The 18,933-nt window shown below is 43.3% G+C and overlaps 1 protein-coding gene across 1 annotated transcript; it reads left to right on the forward strand.

Annotated features, from left to right (window-relative positions):
• The first annotated feature begins 920 nt into the window (after nt 1-920).
• Nucleotides 921-18,290, forward strand: YWHAB (tyrosine 3-monooxygenase/tryptophan 5-monooxygenase activation protein beta). The gene is made up of 6 exons (XM_019539635.1): nt 921-1,058; nt 8,495-8,796; nt 12,291-12,414; nt 13,601-13,764; nt 15,781-15,876; nt 16,389-18,290. Exons 2-6 carry the CDS (start codon nt 8,503-8,505, stop codon nt 16,443-16,445), a joined length of 735 nt encoding a protein of 244 aa, XP_019395180.1. The 5' UTR covers nt 921-1,058; nt 8,495-8,502; the 3' UTR covers nt 16,446-18,290.
• Nucleotides 18,291-18,933: the final 643 nt, after the last annotated feature.

Below are 18,933 nucleotides of genomic sequence, written 5' to 3' on the forward strand. Positions count from 1 at the left end.
TTTGATGAAACGAAATGGGACAGTGCTTCGAAACGAACTGTCCCTTCAAAATGTTGAAACAGTTTCAACAAAATGGAACAGTGCTTCGAAACAAAACTATTAAATGAAACACTGTCCCGTCGAAACATGTTGAAACAGCAAAACAGTTTTTACAAAACGAAATAGAATAGCGCTTTGAAATAAAATGACAAAAGAAATGCTCTCTCTTTGAAACAGCGAAATGGGCATCGAAACCATACAGTAGTGAGGCTGTGTGGACCGAGGCCCTTCACTTTGCTCCTCCCCGTTTACCCTGCCAAACCCCTGCTCCAGGGGTGCTCCCCACCCTCCCTCCTCCTCAGGCTCTTGCTCCCCCCGGGGCCCAGCCTTGGCTCGGGTCCTTCGCCTGGGGAGGAAGCTGCTATTTCCCAGCTGTTCTGAGCTCATTCTGGGGAAGAGCTGTTGGTTTTTACTTCGGTCAAACTGCAGACCCCGGACCTGGGCCTGGTTTGTTGTTCACGGGAGAAAAGCGAGTGTTGCTACATGTGAGAAGGACTCCCCTTCCCCGGCCTGCACCGTGTGCTCCTAGGTCTGATCCAGAGCCGCCACCGAGCGGGGGCGACAGGACACTCCTCACAGCTGCCAAGCGCTGCAGGGCCGCCTGCAGCGAGGGGCAGGGCCCGGGGAGCCCCACCCACAGGTGGCGGCGGCCAGGTGCGGGGGGCGGGGCAGCGCTGAGGGAGGCTGCTCGCGCGAGGGGGCGGAGTCAGGAAGAAAGGGCGGGGGCGGGGCCAGACCTACCCTCTCCTCTCGCCCCCTCCCCTTTCCCCAGTTGCCATGACAGCCGTGAGGTTTCCCTCTCCCTCGCCTTGCACCGCGGCCCCAGCGGCCCAATGGGGAGGGGGGGAAGGGGTGGGGACTCGCGGGCACCGGAAGGGGTGTGGCGCGGGCGCCGGAAGTGGGTGCTGGAGCCGCAGGGTGTGTGTGCGTGTGAGGGAGCCCAGCGGCTGCCACGCTCGGAGCCTCCCGACCCGCCTGGCCCCGTGTTCCCGGTGTGAGCTGCTGCCGCCCGCCGCCAGGTGAGAGCCCTGCGCCGGCCCCGACGGCGGGAGCTGGGTGGGGCGCGGTGGAGGCCGCGGCGGGATTGCCGGGCGGGCCCCGGGGCTGACCTACGCCCGGGGGTGGCTTTGCCGCCGGGCGGGCTCGCGGCCTGCGCCGCGCCCGGGAGGTAAGGGCGGAGGCCTCAGGCCGCTGAGAAGCGCCGGGGCGGGGCCGCTCAGGTAACGGTGCGAGGCGCTGCGCCGCCGGGCGGGAGCTGGGAGCGCCGCCTCCCGCGGGAGCGCCCGCCCCACCCGCCTGAGTCACTTCCCCGGGTTCCGGCCCGCGCTCACCTGTACAGGCGGGGCGGGGCCCGACCTCCTCGGGCGGGCGCCGCACCAGCCCTCTCCTTGCCCAGGCCTCCCTGGGCACCGCTTTGGGACGTGCCTCCCAATCGGCTTCCTGGGCTGAGGTCCCCTCGGGGCCTCTGCTAGTGCAGGGGGTGGGGTGCTTTCCGTGGCTGCTTCTGCCTCTTTCAGGGAGGATATCTCAGAGAGGTCTCCAGCCAGGAGGGGAAGGGGGTGCAGGTGCCTGTCTTGAAGGCTGTATAGAGTGAGATACAAATACAGAAGCCAGGAAAGGTTTCTCTTTTTTATTTTCTGTCTGTTTAAAGCAGAGCTGAATTTGGGGAGGCTGCCAGACAGGAAAAGGGACTTTAGCCCAGGGCCCAATGCTTAATAGTGTCCAGAGCTCATAACAATCCCCAGTACCTGCTTAGAAGCATTTGTAGTCAGCAGCATCCTAGTGCTCTCACAAATATACCGCCAGCAAAGTCTCATCTAAGTAATGGTTCTCAGCAAGTGGATAAGTCCTTCCATTTAGTTTCTTTTAAGTTATAGTAACACAGTAGTAGAGAAGCAAAATGAGTATTGTGTTATGCTTTTAAAGCTAAATTCTATTTAACTTCAATAGCTTGGAAATATGTTAGCTTGTTACAGCTTTAGGAGAGGTTCAGGTACCTGAATCAGAAATCTCATATGTGCAGTGCCCTTTAGTTAAAAGATTTCAATATCTTTTTTGTTGCTGCTTAAATATTTTTTTTTCCTTAAAGCAGAGTGTATTAAAAATGTATCCTTGTCAGTTATAATCTAGAGGTGCAGGATAGGGGAAACAGTTTTGTTCACTGCTTGCATCCCAAGGTTGTGGGCCTCTTACAAATAGGATTGCAAAGAAAGCATCCTTACCATATAATCATATTTTATGTTTTATCTTTAATAAAGATCTTGTGTTAAGTACCAGTGGGTGAAATATAAAGAATATTTGGAGCCCACTGCAATCCTTCTAACACAGTTATATCAATATACTATGTTCTGATCTGCAGTAACCTTGCTTTTCTAGGGCTGACAGTTTTGTAAGCAGATTTAGGCAAGAACATGGCTTTTATGATGTGTGCAGATAAACTAGGATGCAACTGAGTTGTAGCACAAGCACAGATTTGAATTATGAAGCAACAAAAGGCTAGTACTTTTATTCACCTGGTGCCATAATAGCACATTATAATAAAACTAAAGCCCTATAATGGTGCGGTTTCTCATTGCCACAGTTTTATCCCACCTCATAATATAAAAGCTCTCACTTTATTGTTGCTGAAGGTGATTTACCTCTGCTATGAATGTTTTGTTTTGGCATAAATTTTACACCTGAGGGAAAAGTATTTTTGTTTTTGGAAAAGTTACTACTTCTGTCTGGATGCTAGCCAAAAACAATTGTGCTAACTGGAACAAAAAAGTGTAACCATATTAAGTGCACTATAGGCAAGAGCTGTATTCCTGTCTCCACCTACAGCTGTCTTTATGCATATATGTGCATATTGACTTCAACAGAACAGCATGGCCCTGCTCCCAGGAACCTACATGACAAAGAGCATTACGAGAGGTGTCAAAGATGGGGAAAGATGATGTGGGGGGGCGGGGGGGGCTGTCCAGGAAAAGTTCATTAGATGTACTTACTGGTTTTTCTCTTCAGATAATGTGGAAGTATGGGGCGGCATTTGGGTTGAAGGCCTAAGTGGAAGGTTTGTTGGGAAAAAAACAAGTCTGGCATACTTGGGAGGCTAGTGGAGCTTCATGACACAAAGACAAGGAGGAGGGCTGTGCCTGGTGTTGTACTGCCTCGTTTAAAGCCAGAGGATATGCAGAATATATTTTATTACTCATAGCGTAATCCTGGCTTGTAGTAGTAGAAGGCAGGCAAGCTTTCAGTGCTTATATAAACCTTACAGGGCAAATATATTTGCCTGGGAAGTCATTTTTAGCAATACATGTGCTATTTGGGGGAAGCATTCTATTTCCATTAGCTTCAAGTGATGCACAGGGTATTTTTGTGGAAAGGAAATGAATGAGAAATGTTGATGAATAATCTGTTTAGTTTCCAGTGTTCTCCTTCACCACTCCTAAATTCCCTAAGTCAAGATAAAGAGCACAACTTGGGGCTAAGCAAGAGGCCTGCTGTTTTTTTTTAAAGAGGGGAAGCGCGCAAACAGGACTCCTGGCGTTTTATTTGGAAGGTGCTGAGAAACAAAGCCATTCCAGTTCTATAATAGAGAATCCATCAGCAGTGATGCCAGTGGCATAGTGTATGCCAAGTGGGGCTCAACCTTTTTTTCCCCTGCAGGCTGGATCTGCTTGGTGGTCCCAATCTGGCAGGCATGGTGAGCATCATCTGGCCTCATGGAGGAGAGCGGGAACCAATCCATTCCCACCCTGGCACTGTGGGATTGGGAGGGGGCTTGGCTTGGCCCTGGGGGGAGGGGGTGGGGAAAGAGTCATGGCATAGCTTCAACCCAGCCCCATGCGAAGAGGCAGGGGGTTGCAGCCCAACTCTAACTGGATGTGCAAGGCTTGGAGTTTGGCAGGGGGAGGTGGCCATATTAATAGCCATCATTCCACCACAGCCAAATTTCCTGACTCATGGGGACCCTTGCAGACTAGATTCCAAGTCTCATTGGGTGCATTTCTCCTTTGGGCCTCGGGGTTGAGGAGCCCTGGTGTATTATACACGTTGTACACTGATGCCGTAAAACAGTTGACAGATATGTGACTGTCCTCTGAAGAAACCTTTTTGTTCCTTTCTGTTTTATAGATGGCTGTCTTGGTAATCTGAATCCCCATTTGAGTTTCTGACTTGTAGAACTGATCTTTGAAATTGCATAAGTACCATTTGCTTCATGTATAGATTTTTTTCTGTTTGTTTACCATATTAACGGAGTCCCTAGCTAAAATCCAATGTGAGATAGCCAAATGATATTATTTTTTGGTATGCAGCCTCCTCCAGTATGGGCCTGTTGCTTGTTCCAGTTGCAAATTGGTGGCTTTGTTCTCAAAGGTGTATATAGTTTTATCACTTGACCGAGGGTGGATTTAACTGAACTTCTCCAGAGGGGAAGGGTTAAGGTATTAATCCACTCTTCTGCCTGTTGCCTTAGTGAACTGTGTGTTCAAGTTTTTAAACCAATAATTACATTACTTTCTTCCTCTAATAGAGAGGTGCGTGACTAATTAGTTCAAGTGCTTGCTATACAGAAATACACTTTTAAAAAGGTCCTTGAGAACAGCAGATTTCAGACTGATGGAAATTTATTAGTATTGTCTTCCCAGTTAAGTATATTGCATAAGTCAGATCTCTTCAGTGTCCGTTTTTCATTTGCTTTACACCATGTTTAAATGCAGTTACTTCTGTTCTGTTTTGACATGGACTTAAATAGATAATGGAGAGTTGGAAGTAGCAATGCCAGAATGCTGGCATGTTCGCTGCCAGGTAGTTTGAGCTTAAAAAGTGGTTTATTTCAATGTAATGTTTTGGGGAATAGAATGTCTACCCATCTTATTCCTTATCAGTCACTAACGCTTTAATTTAATTTCTCCACCTCCTTACTTGCAGTTCTGTGAGTATACTCTGAAGTTAGGTGCCCTTTTTAAGCTGGCCTTGTCCTCCTGTGCTTCTAACTTTTCTTCCTATCTAAAGCAACCAAGGCCATTATAAATCCAATTTACAGACCTATTTTACGAACATATTTTTCTTTGGTCAGACATCATATTATTTTAAGAAATACAATCTAGGGCCACTCCTCTAGTGAGCAGTTTCTGCTTGGAACTAGCAAATGTTGCTCTTGATCTTATGTCTTCCATGGCTGTAACTACCCACATACATGGCATGACTTTGTCAGTGCTGTATTAAACAGTCCCTGTCAGTCTTCAACTCCAGTTACTGGTATATGTTGATAATTGCTGCAGGTGATTCCCACTAGGTGACTTAAACGTTTGTAGCCTCCAAACAGTTTCAACTATGGGCCTCCCAAATATGTGTGTTCCAGGCACACTAATGCAGGGATGCTGAAGCCCTGGCCCACAGGCCAGATATGGCACCATGTCATCCAGCCCCTGGGGGGAGCTCTGGACCTTGCATACTGGATTGGGTACCCAGTTTCACCTGGTGGGAGTGGGAGGGAGTGGTGCCAGCCCCAGGGCCCAACCCTGGTGCCAAGGGGCCTGCTCCAGCCTGTGGACTGGACCCTTGCCACTCAACTGGCTCTTGGGGCCAAAAGCTTGAAAGACCACTACACTAATTCATTGTAAACCGGAGCATTGCTTTCAGCTTCTTTATGAGAGGGACAGGTTATAGGTGCTGCTTTAGTTTTTTCAAATGTCACTTCTTTCCTTGTATTTTTTCTCTTCTGGTGAACAGTGGAGCACAAGCCAGCATAGTTCTGCAAAAACCTTTCTCCAGGCTTCCAGCAAGGTAAGTAGTGGAGAATAAGATTCTGACTATATTTTGTTTCTGATTGACCCTTGTGAACGTGAGAGTAGTCTTACTGCCAGGTTATGAGTGTTTTGGTGTGGAGGAATGTCTGCCTTATTGGAAGAACTTTGTAGCATTTAAATCTTGTTAATTTTACTGAACCAGTAGTTTGTAGTTCAGTAGCAAACCTGACAAGGCAGATATTAGCTACTTGACTAGTCAGATCAAGGCATAACTTGAGGCTGGAACACTGTCCTTAATTTTTGGCAAAAATAGACAAATGCAGTTCTAATTGGAACTCAGACTTTAGTAAGCAGCTTAAAGCTGTATTTAGGACAGGCACATAATTTAGTTGGATAAATAGCTAAGGAAAGAGATATGATGAAAACATGCTTTGTATATTTTGTGCTCGTATCTGACAAATTAACTGCTTAGCCAAAGCTGTTTTCTGGACCTGCACTTTTACCCAGTGGCTTTTGATGCCTGCTGAATTCCCTCTTTGCATCTTCCAATATGTCCTTAAGTGAACTCGGTAACTGCCGTGGACTTGCATTTCAAGGTAAATATATCAGTAAGCATCATACTAATAGGACTGTGTAGTTCCTAAGCTCGGTTCTGTAAAAGTGACTTGTTTCACAAATTAAAGCACTGCTGGAAAAATACAGATAAAATGTAACACTATCTATCAATTTAATGGTGAAATGGCAACTGCCTCAGAGTAAGTTGCCCTTAACTTTCAGTATATGGAGTATTTCTGTAAAACAAAACATCCAGATTACATGATAATGGTGGTAAACTTTGAGCAATTACAGTCAAAATGTTTCTAGTGGCTATACAGCTTTTTTAGGAAGTAAGAATATCTCACAACTATGCGGGCCCACTGGCTATGGTTGGCTTTCATGTAGTATAAAAAACACTGTGATATTAACGTCATGTGGTACCCTGCAGATTGGGCAGAAGGTCACTAGAGAGCAAGCACTTACTAGGTGGAGTATATAAATCAGTAATTTGTGAGCTGTCTGGAAGGCAAAGGATGGCTTATTGGCTTGGAATACAGAGCACGGGGTAAAAATTGAGTTGGTTCATGTGGTGGTAATAGTATTCAAAAGCTGCTGCCATTTGACTAGTCTCTCATATTAAGTTAATGCATTTCCTAGCAGAAAGTTCCCTTTATATTATGAATAACCTCCTCCCCCCATCAGTTGGTACCGTTGTAGTCTGGAAAAGCTAGTGTGTAATGTGAACCAACTACTGTGTGTCCTTAGAGGAGTTCCATCCTGAGAGAGATGGAGCCATTAATGAAGCATTAAAAGCTAAATTGCAGTGTTCCTGTCCATACATCATCTGCCTTGGAGGGAGAGGTTCAATACAAAGACTAACAGTTTGTCACCTTGAAGTGCTAAATAGTACTAGTTTGGAAGTACTTCTTGGCACAGAACTGGACAACTATGAAGCTTTGTGTACAAAAGCACTCTCTCTTTCAGGAAACATCTTTTAGCAACAAGTTTGTTTTGAGCAAGTGTCTCAGTGCTAGATCCACAATCAGAGTTAGCTTAGTAAACAAGATTAAGCATGGTTTGCTAACCTAATGGTTGGGGTGCTTGCCTGGGTACTGGTTCTGGTACAAGAGCTATCATGTAAAATGGTCTGTGAAGTGGGACAGCTTCTATAGGAAGGAGCTGTACCTCCCTGGTATAGCCAATAGCCTGGTAGTTGGGGAACTGTCCTATGACTTAGGAAATGGAGAAGCCAGGGCAAGGAGCAAAAAGCAGAGCATGTGTTTGGCCTGGGGAAAGGGGACCAGAGATGCTCCTGTGGAGGGTGTGTGGGTAATTTGTGGCATGCCTGCCATTGTAGTCTTCCATACTCTTACAGCAGGGGTTGTCAACCGGGGGTACCCCCCTGCTCTGTGTCTGACTGCTTACTTCCTTCCCCCCCTCTCTGGGGGGTACATTTACTGAAAAAGGGGTTGCCGGGGGTATACTTATTAAAAAAGGTTGAAAACGCCTGCTTTACAGTATTAGCTTAAGCATCAGGCTTTACACTTTGAAGACAAACTTATGTAGAGAAGTACCTGAGTAATGTTCCTGGCGGAGCAGTGTAAAACATCTTTTGTTTCCAGGTATTACAGATTCATGTCTTTAATCATGTACCAAAGTATTACACATATTCAGTGTGTTCAGTAAAGGTGTAGGATGACAACAGGAGCTGTCCAGTGTTTCAGATTCTTAGATTGTAGCAACATTGTTCCTGTTACAGAAGGGCATAAGAACTGGCTTTCTTCTGAGTTTGAAAGTGCACCCTCTCCTCTGGGACTTCTTGTAGTGAAGTCATGATGAGAGAGATGTACAGGAGTGATTTGTGTGGGGAACAGGTTGATATATGAAATCACGTATTTTGTTGTATTTGAAAGGATTGTGTTAGAGTTCTTTCAAGACTGATTTGGCTGGCTGCAGCCTTTGAAACATAATGGAAGAGGTTTCTTTATGTGAAGTAATAATCAAAACAAAAACTTAATAACCCTTTTAGCAAGTCATTGTTGGGGGGGGGGCAGTGGCAGAGAGATGAAAGTCACACTTACTAAAGACTTGTGACTCAGATTGTTCTTTTTTAACTTCACCATCCACTTTCAACAACCTGTGCTCTCAGAAGATATTATTTTAATTTTCTCCTTTTTCAGGAATAACAATGGATAAAAGTGAGCTGGTACAGAAAGCCAAACTGGCTGAACAGGCTGAGCGCTATGATGATATGGCTGCTGCAATGAAGGCTGTTACTGAGCAAGGACATGAACTCTCCAATGAGGAAAGGAATCTACTCTCTGTTGCCTATAAGAATGTGGTTGGTGCCCGTCGGTCATCTTGGCGTGTCATTTCCAGCATTGAACAGAAAACAGAGAGGAATGAGAAGAAACAGCAGATGGGAAGAGAGTATCGTGAGAAAATCGAGGCTGAATTGCAGGATATCTGCAATGATGTTCTGGTAATAATCCAATAGCAAAAATAACAGCACAAAATACTGCAGCATTTACCAGAGAGGCTCCAGGAGTTTCAGTTTCTATGACATTACAAGCTTTAGCAGGAAGAAACTTTCTGTCCCATGGCCCTGAACAAAGAACTTGGGTTGAGTTTAGTCACTGAACCTTTTAATTTATTTCATGTACTTCTTTAAAGTCTTAAAGTGCTATATGTCCTGTCAAGTATAAAAAAAGGAAACTAAGGCATGGGGAAACAACACACTGAATACTTCTAATCTAACAGCAATGAGTTGATTTGGAAATGATTTTGGAAGGGGGGTACTGGAATGATTCATGGACGAATGTGATGGGATTCTGCCAAGACTTTTTCTTGGTATTTTGGCTAGGGAATATTTGAAATCTACCAATATCCCTTTTCTGGAAGGAAAAAAGGTACTTTCTTTTATCCTCAAGCAGTGTCCTTGCTTCTCGTGAGTTGCAGGAAAAGGATGCTCTTTGCTGCTCTGCAGTTGCACAGCCAGGGCACTGCTGCATGTGATAAGGGGAGGGTGCTTGTCTTTTTAGAATCCTTTTTCTCTATACACACCAGTGCTGTCTGTGCTATTATTCATAGCTCTTTGGCAGGAGTAGCAGATGAAGCTGACATTGTTTTAGATAACTTTGCTGCTACCCTTAGGGTTCAGAACAGCAACAGCAAAAGTCAGCAGACTCTTGCTAATGTCATGATGCTGTTATTTGGCAAAATTGTGAGTATCAGCAAAATACATCTGTTCTGCATCATTGTACCTTGTGAAGGCTATCTTCACAAACACATGCTTCCAAAGTATAGTTAGCCGTTACATTCTGAAGAAAATACTCTCAGGCCTCAGTTGCAAGTTTCTCCCTCCTCTGGAAGAAGGAAAGTGCTTATTTTTTCTTTTTCCCCTGAGTTTGGCAGTATTTTTAAATGTTGCATGCATACACTTATGAAGTTTCATAGATTTCATATACATTAGGGCTGGAAGGGACCTTGGAAGTTCATCGAGTCCAGCCCCCTGCCCCAGGGGCAGGAAGTCAGCTGGGATCATAGGATCCCAGCAAAAAAAAAATCCAGATTTCTCTTGAAGGTGTTCAGAGTAGGTGCTTGAGCCACCTCCGATTGGCAGGCAATTCCAGATCTTGGGGGCTCAAACAGTAGAGAAGTTCTTCCTTATGTCCAGCCTGAAATGGTCTTGCAGGAATTTATAACCATTTGACCTTGTAGTCCCTTGGGGCGCTGTGGTGAACAGACGTTCTCCCGGGTACCCCTTAAAACTTACAGATAGCCGTCAGATCACCCCTGAGCCTGCGCTTTTCCAGGCTGAAGAGTCCCATGACTCTCAGCCTGTCATCGTAAGGTCTGTTTTCCTGACCTCTGATCATGTGCATGGCTCTTCTCTGGACTCTCTCAAGCTTCTCCACATCCTTTTTGAATTGTGGAGCCCAAAACTGGCTGCAGCACTCCAGCTGCGGCCTCACCAAGACCGAGTACAGTGGGAGAATGATGTCCTGGGATTTGCTTGAGAAGCATCTATGGACGCAAGCCAGGGTTTTGCTCGCTTTACTAGCCTCAGCATCACACTGAAGGCTCATGTTCATCTTGTGGTCAGTTCTGACCCTCAAGTCCCTCTCATCCATAGTGCTAGCCATCGTAGCACTGCTGAGCCTATAAACATGCTGCGAGTTTTTCCTTCCAAGGTGGAGAACCTTGCATTTTTCAGTGTTAAACACCATGAGATTCTCGTCCGCCCGTTTCCTGAGCCTGTCAAGGTCAGCCTGGATTGCTCCCTGTCCTCAGGTGTGGATGCTTTACCCCAGAGTTTGGTATCATTGGTGAACTTGGCTAGTCCACTTCTGACTCCAGTGTCCACATCATTAATGAAGAGGCTGAACAAAATAGGTCCAAGGACAGAGCCTTGAGGGACCCCACTGGTCACAGGGCACCATGATGATTGACTTCTGTCAACCACCACCCTCTGGGTCCGACCACGGAGTCAGTTCCACAGCTAGTGGATCATGGTGGACCCAAAGCCGCAGTTGGCCAGTTTTGCCCAGAGGTAGTCATGGGATACCAGATCAAAGGCTTTTCTGAAGTCATGATATATGACCTCAATCTCTTCCCCCTTGTCCAGGTGATAGGTCATCTGGTCGTAAAAGGAAATGAGATTGGTTAAGCATGACCTACCCACAACAAACCCATGCTGGCTGTTCCTCAGGATGTTGCCATTGGCCAGTCCGTTAAGAGTGGCCTCTTTGATAATCTTTTCTAAGACCTTCCCTGGGATAGAGGTCAGGTTGATGGGTCTGTAGTTTGCTGGATCCACTTTCCTCCCTTTCTTGATGATAGGCACCACATTGGCCTTCTTCCAATCTTCAGGCACTACACCAGAGTGCCAGGAGCTTTCAAAGATCCATGCCAGGGGCTGAGCTATGATGCTGGCCAGCTCCTTGAGTACTCTCAGGTGTACATTGTCAGGGCTGGCTGACTTGAGGATGTCCAGCCTCTCTAGGTGTTCCTTCATGAGTTCATCATTGATGGAGGGCAAGGAATCGCCCTCACTCAGGTGTCCCTGTCCCATAATGAGCAGGGGCATCCCGTGGGATTGATGAAAGACCGACGCAAAGTACCCATTTAGTAAGTTGGCTTTTTCCTGGGCGTCGGTTGTCAGTTGTCCCTTCTGGTTTAGCAGGGGTCCAGTGTTGCCCTTGCTTTTCCTCCGGCTCCCCACATATCTAAAAAAGGACTTTTTATTCTCCTTGATTCTTGTAGCCAGTTGGAGTTCCATCGCAGCCTTGGCTTTCCTTGCTCCCTGCAGGTCTGGACCAGTGCAGAATAGTTCTCCTTGGAGGTGAATCCCATCCTCCATCCTTTGTAGGCCTTTCTTTTTAGCCTCAGAAGGTCTGCTAGGTCCCTGGTGAGCCAGGGGGACTGCTGTGCCCTTTTGCTGCCTTTCCTCCAAAACGGAATAGCTTTAGCTTGTGCATCTAGGAATGCTCCCTTGAGGAGCAACCACTCTTCCTGGACTCCCGTCCCCTTGGGGTTGTGGTCCCTTAGGACCTCGTTGACAAGGCTCCTGAGCTTGCCAAAGTCAGCCCTCTAGAAGTCAAGGACCTCTGTACTGCTGACTGACTTGCCAGCTTTTTGGCGGATGGTGAAGATGATCAGCTCGTGGTAACTGTCACCTAGCTTCCCTTCTATTGTTGTGTTGCTAATTAGGTCGTCCGCAGTTGTCAGTACCAGGTCGAGCAGCGCTTTACCTCTCATTGGCACGTAGACTTCTCGAGTCAGATAGACCTCATCCATGCACGTGAGGAAACTTTGCAACTGTTCAGATTTGGCTGAGCGCTCTTCCCACAAGATGTCCGGGTAGTTGCATTAGCATTTTAAAAATACGTACTTCTTATAGTAGTAAAAGTTATGTTTCTACTACAGCTGGAACTTTTATGACAAAAACAGTAATTCTGCAATTCTTTTTTTCAGGAACTGCTTGATAAGTATCTTATTGTTAATGCCACACAGCCAGAAAGCAAGGTTTTCTATTTAAAAATGAAAGGTGATTACTACAGATACCTTTCTGAGGTGGCATCTGGGGACAATAAGCAAAGTAAGTGGAAATAAAATCTTGTGTTTAAAAATGCATAAAACTAGCAGATCAGAATGTAAACAGGATAAGAACTAAAGTATGAGAAGTGTTTATATCTTCTCAGTAAGGAGTACTTATTTCAGTTTTCAACATCTTCCTGCAGTATTAAAAAATATTGGCTGGCTGCTTTTATTAAAATAAATATGCCAAAAAACCCCACAGTGTCTAAACAATATCCAACCAACTGCATTGCTGTCCCTGCTTCATGCCAAAAACTGCTGTGTGTAGTATGCCTGGAAGTTTAACAAACCTAAGTTCTGGTGGAAAAGGATGGGAATGCATCATCTCAGAGTCAAGGGCCCGCCTTATGTAAAGTGCCCTGCCAGAGCCTACTTCTTGTTTAAACCACAGCACCTAGCTCAGGTGCCACTACCAATTTCATGTGTATCCCATAGCAAAGTTGGGTTCCCAAATAAGCAGGTCCTTTAACAGTTAGAAACGTTCTATTAAAATTGTCAGCTTGAATTCTGTTTGGAAGATATCAGATGGACATTGCTAGTAGATCACTGACATAGAACTGGGCCGTTGTTTTGGAGCTTATTGTGTGACCCATCAACCAACCTGGAGAAGATGGTGTTCTTGTTTCCTCTATACTCCTAACCTCTGATGGAGGAAGTGAGTGACAGGGGATTGCCTCTTGGATGTGCCTTTCCTTCTCAGAAGCATTACTGACTTATGAGGGTGTTCCAACCCCAGGCCTTACCTTTAATTTTCACCTTACAAAACTATTTCTTGTACATCTAACTTGGTAGGTTTTTAATGACTTTGCAGTTTGGGTACTCTTCAATGGCAGTAAAACAGCTGTTTTCACTGGCTTTTATTTCTGTATAAACTGTTGCATTTTAAATCTTAAGAATACTCCTAAACAAAACTTTAAGCTCTACAAGAAGTGTATAGTTGAAAATACTTCTGCGTTAATAATTCAGTTACTGGTAAGTTTCTTGGTGTTAAAAATATTGAGGGAAATCCTCCATATACATATTGAAAAAACAACCAAATATTTATTGGTATCTGTGTCAGAAGCTCCACTTGCAGTGCCTAGGTCAAGAAGTTAATTACTAGTGCTCGCTTTAGAGACAAAGCAATATTACAGAACACAGTGGTTTACTATCTATTAATGTTACTGTGATCACTTTTTTTTTTCCAGCAACAGTTGCAAATTCTCAGCAGGCTTACCAGGAAGCATTTGAAATTAGCAAGAAAGAGATGCAGCCAACACATCCCATTCGACTTGGTTTGGCTCTTAATTTCTCTGTCTTTTACTATGAGATATTAAATTCTCCTGAAAAAGCCTGTAGTTTAGCAAAAACAGTAAGTATACTCTTCATCTCCTCGATTTGACAGAGGGATGGGGTCAAGGTGTATGGTAATGAACATGGCTTAGTCTGAGAATGAATACCTTCTTTCAGATGTGTGCATCCTTTTAAGATCTTCTCTGGCTTCATGTAAGTTAGCAGAATCAGAACAGTTAATGGGCACGTCTGCATGTGCGCTTTAATGCGCAGTAGCCTATTTTACTGTGCATTAAAGCATATACAAAACTTAAAGTACACTAGTGCACAGTAAAATAGGCTACTGTGCATTAAGCTTCACTTAAACATGTGCTTTTGGTACTGCACATTAGGGCAGCCTAATATGCATTTATTTAGTACCTCACATGGGAGGTACTAAATTTAATGCACATTAGGAAAAGTGTATTAATGCATGTGTAGACATGCCCACTGACTGTTAAAGTTGAGCTTCTGTGGAATAAGACAAGCTGCTTCCTTCACCTGTTTTAGGGTTCTTACCAAATGTGCTTGTACAAGAAATTTAAATAGCATCTGCATTAATCTGGTATTTCTATAGATACAGTTTAATGAAAAAAAGCTTGCAACACCACGTTGAGGTGAGCATAGAGCAAGTCTTTGTTGTAGCATCACCAATAATACTTTACCAAAAAAAAAAACTTCAGGCATGACCTGCATTATTCAAGTTTTTCTGTTTAGAAACCCAAGACAGTTTGAGAATGATTAGCTGTATTATTAAGCTATCAAATAGTTTGCCCCAATCAAAGAGATCATGAAGGAATGAGGGTTGGTTTGTTGTTCTCCTTAAACTGAAATTTGACTCTTCCTCAGAAGTGAGAGGATTCATGTAGTATCTTTTAAATAGTCTCTGCTTGCTTCCAAGGAAAAACAGTCAAGTAACTGTTTGAATAATGATAGCATTAAGAATGAGTCAGCATGTACTTACAATGCACTTCTATAGCATCCTAATGCTGTTTGTATCAAGAAATTATTTTTTCTTGTTCTGCACTGGCTGCTTCTAGTTATGCCTTTCTTTTTTAATTAAAGGAACCTAAATTGGGTTTGGAAATATAGCTACATCTGTGTTTCATATCCAGGTAGAAACAAAGGATCAAATTCATGGCAGTTATCAAACCTGCATACAGGTCGATAGCGAGAGTTGCTATATTAATTGGTCCTTAGTGGAAAATGCTGTTTCCTCTGCTGTAAAATACCTTGGGCTCCTATATATATGCAGGGAGGTTGCTCTAGTGTGCTGTAATTCCAGCACATCAGAGCAGACTGGATTAATTGGTTCTGCTGGTGTGTAGTAATTACCGCGATCCAGAAGCTTCCAATGTTATGTGTATCAGCTTACCCTTGCTGAAAAATGGCGGTGGGGTGCTTTAAAGCCCATTGAATAAGCGTTAGTTCAAAGCACCCTGCCACCATTTTTCAGTGTAGGGATGCTGATGCATGTGACTCTTCAGGTGCTTTTAATTAGCGCTGCGCTAATTAAAGGCCCTCCCCCCCCTTTCTGGAGTACATCTGTAAATATCCCTTGTTTCCTGTTTCTTTGTTTTTGATTTAACATGCAGGAAATAAAACAACTCTCAGGATCTCTCTAGTTTTTCAGCCTGATCGATCGGTCTCTCTGTCTCTGTCTCTTAAACAGTTGAGACCTTCTTTTTCGTGATGAAGGCACTCTGGGAAATGTCTAAGCATGCCCTCTTTAATCCATTGACTAGTTTGCCCTTGAGCCATCTAAAGCACTAGATATAGAAGCGAGCACACCTGCCACTCGTGCTCAGCTTCAGCCTGGAAAGTTTAGAGTATGTAGGGATTTACACTTGAATCGCCTATCATGAAATGGTATTTTTCCAGTCTGATAATAAACTGTCCTTCACTTTGTTGTAGCCTGGCTTGAATTTTTTTCTTACATTGCTGAGCCTTCAAATGTAGTCTGGGAGGAAAAATTAAGATTCAAACCAAACTTAATTCAGATAAGCACAGAATTTAAAAATCAGATGTTGTATGTTGAATTGTCTTGCGCTTTCAGGCATTTGATGAAGCGATAGCCGAGCTGGACACATTGAATGAAGAGTCTTACAAAGACAGCACTCTGATCATGCAACTACTTAGGGACAACCTTACTGTAAGTATCATTAGGCTAAACTACTATATTTTGCACTGTTGTTTTTGTAGACTGTCTGACTTCACTAAGTAGGATTTGGCATCAGAAGTTTTGTACAGTCCTTTTCTCTGCTTTACAAACCATCTCTTCTTGGGTAACTGCACCAACTGGATGAACTGGACCTATTTGAGAGCCATTTGCTTTGCATGTTAAATCAAAAGGTGATTGTTAACTAGTGCAATTGAGCCTTTCTGCAGTAAATTGTCACTGAAAAGTGCACTTCATCATCAGTTTCCCAACAGCTAACTTTCCTCCAGTAAGTGCTGCCTGCAAGCTTTGCTGGTTTTATTAATCCACCGTCCAACTTTCTGTTTAGTTCATTATTCTGCAGCTTTAGTAGTAAGCTCAATCATGTTTTGCTCTTTAATTAAGAAAATAGCACAACTACAGTTAATTATCCCATCTCCCCTCTTCTGACAATTGTAATTAACTGCATGCTTTCAGCATAAACATATGTTTATATTTTCTTACAGCTATGGACATCGGAAAACCAGGGAGATGAAGGGGATGCTGGGGAGGGAGAGAACTAATGGCTGTCACGCTTCACTATATGTTCAATGTCACTCTGTATCCTACACATATATCCCTTTGTGCGACAAGCAAAAAGAATAGTACATCGACTTTCACAACCTCAACGTAGCAAAAACTGTCTGTGGGGTAAAAACAGTTGGTTGGTGTTTTGTGTGTTTTAAAATGAAGACCAGTTATACAATGGCATTCTGAACTTTCCTATAATGAACATTTGCAGTTATGATTACCGTGTTTATATTTTTAACTGAACACTGTGATTATGGGTTTTGTGACTGCAGTTGACTTTACAAAACTCTTACTGGTAGAAAAGTAGACATTTAATTATGTAACTCTGGAAACTTAATCTGGCACTAAAATAGTCGAAGTACAATTCTGTTGTAAAGTTGTACAGAAAGTTATAGAGATTATATTGTGACACTGGGGCATGGAAGGAAAACAATCCATTGTATGGCATTCCAGTTCAGCAACACCGCTACGAATTAGTTTAACAGGCACACTCTCTAGATATTTTTAACCAAGTTTGAGGCACTGCTTTCAGTCAATAGCTTGCTTTAAGTAAACCTTACTTTTTCTGGGGCTTTGATTTTTGGAGGAGGAGGGAGTAGAACACCTTGATTTCCAAATTCTTTACACTGGCAGATAACTGGGGTTTGAACAACTGTTTAGTGCTCAGACAATGTGCATTACTAAGCCCCTTCCTAGAGCAATAATTTACCTATTTACAATGTAAATTATTCTTTAGTAGTGAGATTTCTCAGTTCACGACCATGGAATTCGAAAAGGGAAAGATTCAATTTTAGGAATGGCCATATTAGTTTGAATAATACCATTAAGTGAAATGCAGTCTTTAATTCTCGGAAGAGAAATTTAATGCAAAGTCCCTTTGGGTAGTCTCATTCTGAACTTTATCTAGAAAAATTTCTAAATATTCCACTCTGCCATCTTTTGAGTTGATACTTTAGAAATCTTCCTCCCACTGATCTCTGTTTGTCCTCACTTTTCATCTGCTTAAACTTCACCTAAAAAAAACCCAACAGATTTCTATGTGTTCTATTATTTTTCAATTATGGGTGACATCAGAGAGATGGGAGAGACTAAAGTATGTTAATGGGCAGGTCTCTTAGTGAGATGTTTGAGAGCTGCTAGTGCTGCTGTAGTCTTCAGCTCTTACTGTCTGCCACTTTCTAGGTGAGCCAGATCCTGATATTATTAAATATTCAAGAATTCCCATTATTTCTTACTGGAATGCAGACCTTACACATTTATAATGCTTGTTATTAACTTGTAATATTTGAACTCCAAATGTTTTCATATAGTTAGATTCCCAAACATGTCCTATTAAATAAGACTTCATAAGAGTTGCATGAATAATGCAGTGGAAAAGATTGGGAATAGTCACTTATCAGTCTCACAGTATCATCCTTTTACCTTAACATTCCACTTAGTTATAGAATCCACCTGTTTGTCTGTCCATCTATCTGCTGAAGAGAGAATTTCATGCACTGATTTTAAAACTCCCCTCTACTAGCTGAACAAATTGTGCAGTTAATACTTGGCGCTTGATAAATGCAGTAGTGAATGTGGAACCGAGCCTGTCTGTATATCTGGTAGCTCTTTCGCTTTGTTTTTACTGACCAGTATTCTGCCTAAAGTTAGCTTCTGTGACGGTTATATTGCCTAGTGCACACGTGGTTGTGAGAATAGTATAGCAAAAAGAAATACCTGGTTATTGATGTACTAGATTTGTGTATGTCTTTTAAACAGTTCTAGTTTCACCTTACACAAAATAATCAGGAAAGTGTAAAAGAATTCAAAAGTGAATAATAAAAAAAATTTTATCAGTTCCTTGTGGTCTGTTGTCTTTGCCAAACTAGTGGCAAAAGGAAGTCATGGTGGAGAAACACCACCTCCTTATTCTGCATTTGGATCGTGTAACTAGTTAACTCATGGTATTAAGTAGTACTAATATTTTATTTTTTTAATAACTATCTTTTTCTATAACAAAACTTAAATTCTACTACAACACTCATTTTGTAGTAGAGGACACAGATTCTGTTCCTTCATGTCCATTCTATTTGGGGTCATGCGTATAAATCTAATTTCATTGCAGGGCTGAGGAGAAAGAAATAGAACTATAAATACTTTCTTTTTAACTTGCTATGAGTCATTGAGTATGGTAATGGTTGAATGCACAGTATGTGAACCAGGTCTGTTGCAGTGCTTTCTGCTGATGGCTAATATACAAAAGATTGATGCTTGGGGTCCTACAGCATTTGTACACATGCTTGCACTGCAGTGCTGGGTACTTTGAAAAGTACCTGGTGCTGCGGCACATACTGTTCTGTAAGTGGCAAAATGCGCTGAGAAAATGGTGGCAATGCGCTTTTGAACTAAAACACATCAGAGGTGTTGTTAGTTCAAAAGTGCACTGCTGCTATTTTCTGCACACTAATGCACATTTTGCCACTTGCATAACTGCACGCCATG

The sequence above is a fragment of the Crocodylus porosus genome, unplaced genomic scaffold (genome assembly GCF_001723895.1).
Source record: "Crocodylus porosus isolate Cpor-Errol unplaced genomic scaffold, CroPor_comp1, whole genome shotgun sequence".
In the NCBI taxonomy this organism is placed as follows: Eukaryota; Metazoa; Chordata; order Crocodylia; family Crocodylidae; genus Crocodylus; species Crocodylus porosus.

Coding starts and splice junctions, on each gene's coding strand:
- YWHAB (XM_019539635.1), top strand. CDS start 8,503: ATGGATAAAAGTGAGCTGGTACAGAAAGCCAAACTGGCTGAACAGGCT. Junction 13,765..15,780: donor CCTGTAGTTTAGCAAAAACA/GTAAGTATACTC, acceptor TTGCGCTTTCAG/GCATTTGATGAAGCGATAGC. Junction 15,877..16,388: donor TACTTAGGGACAACCTTACT/GTAAGTATCATT, acceptor ATTTTCTTACAG/CTATGGACATCGGAAAACCA.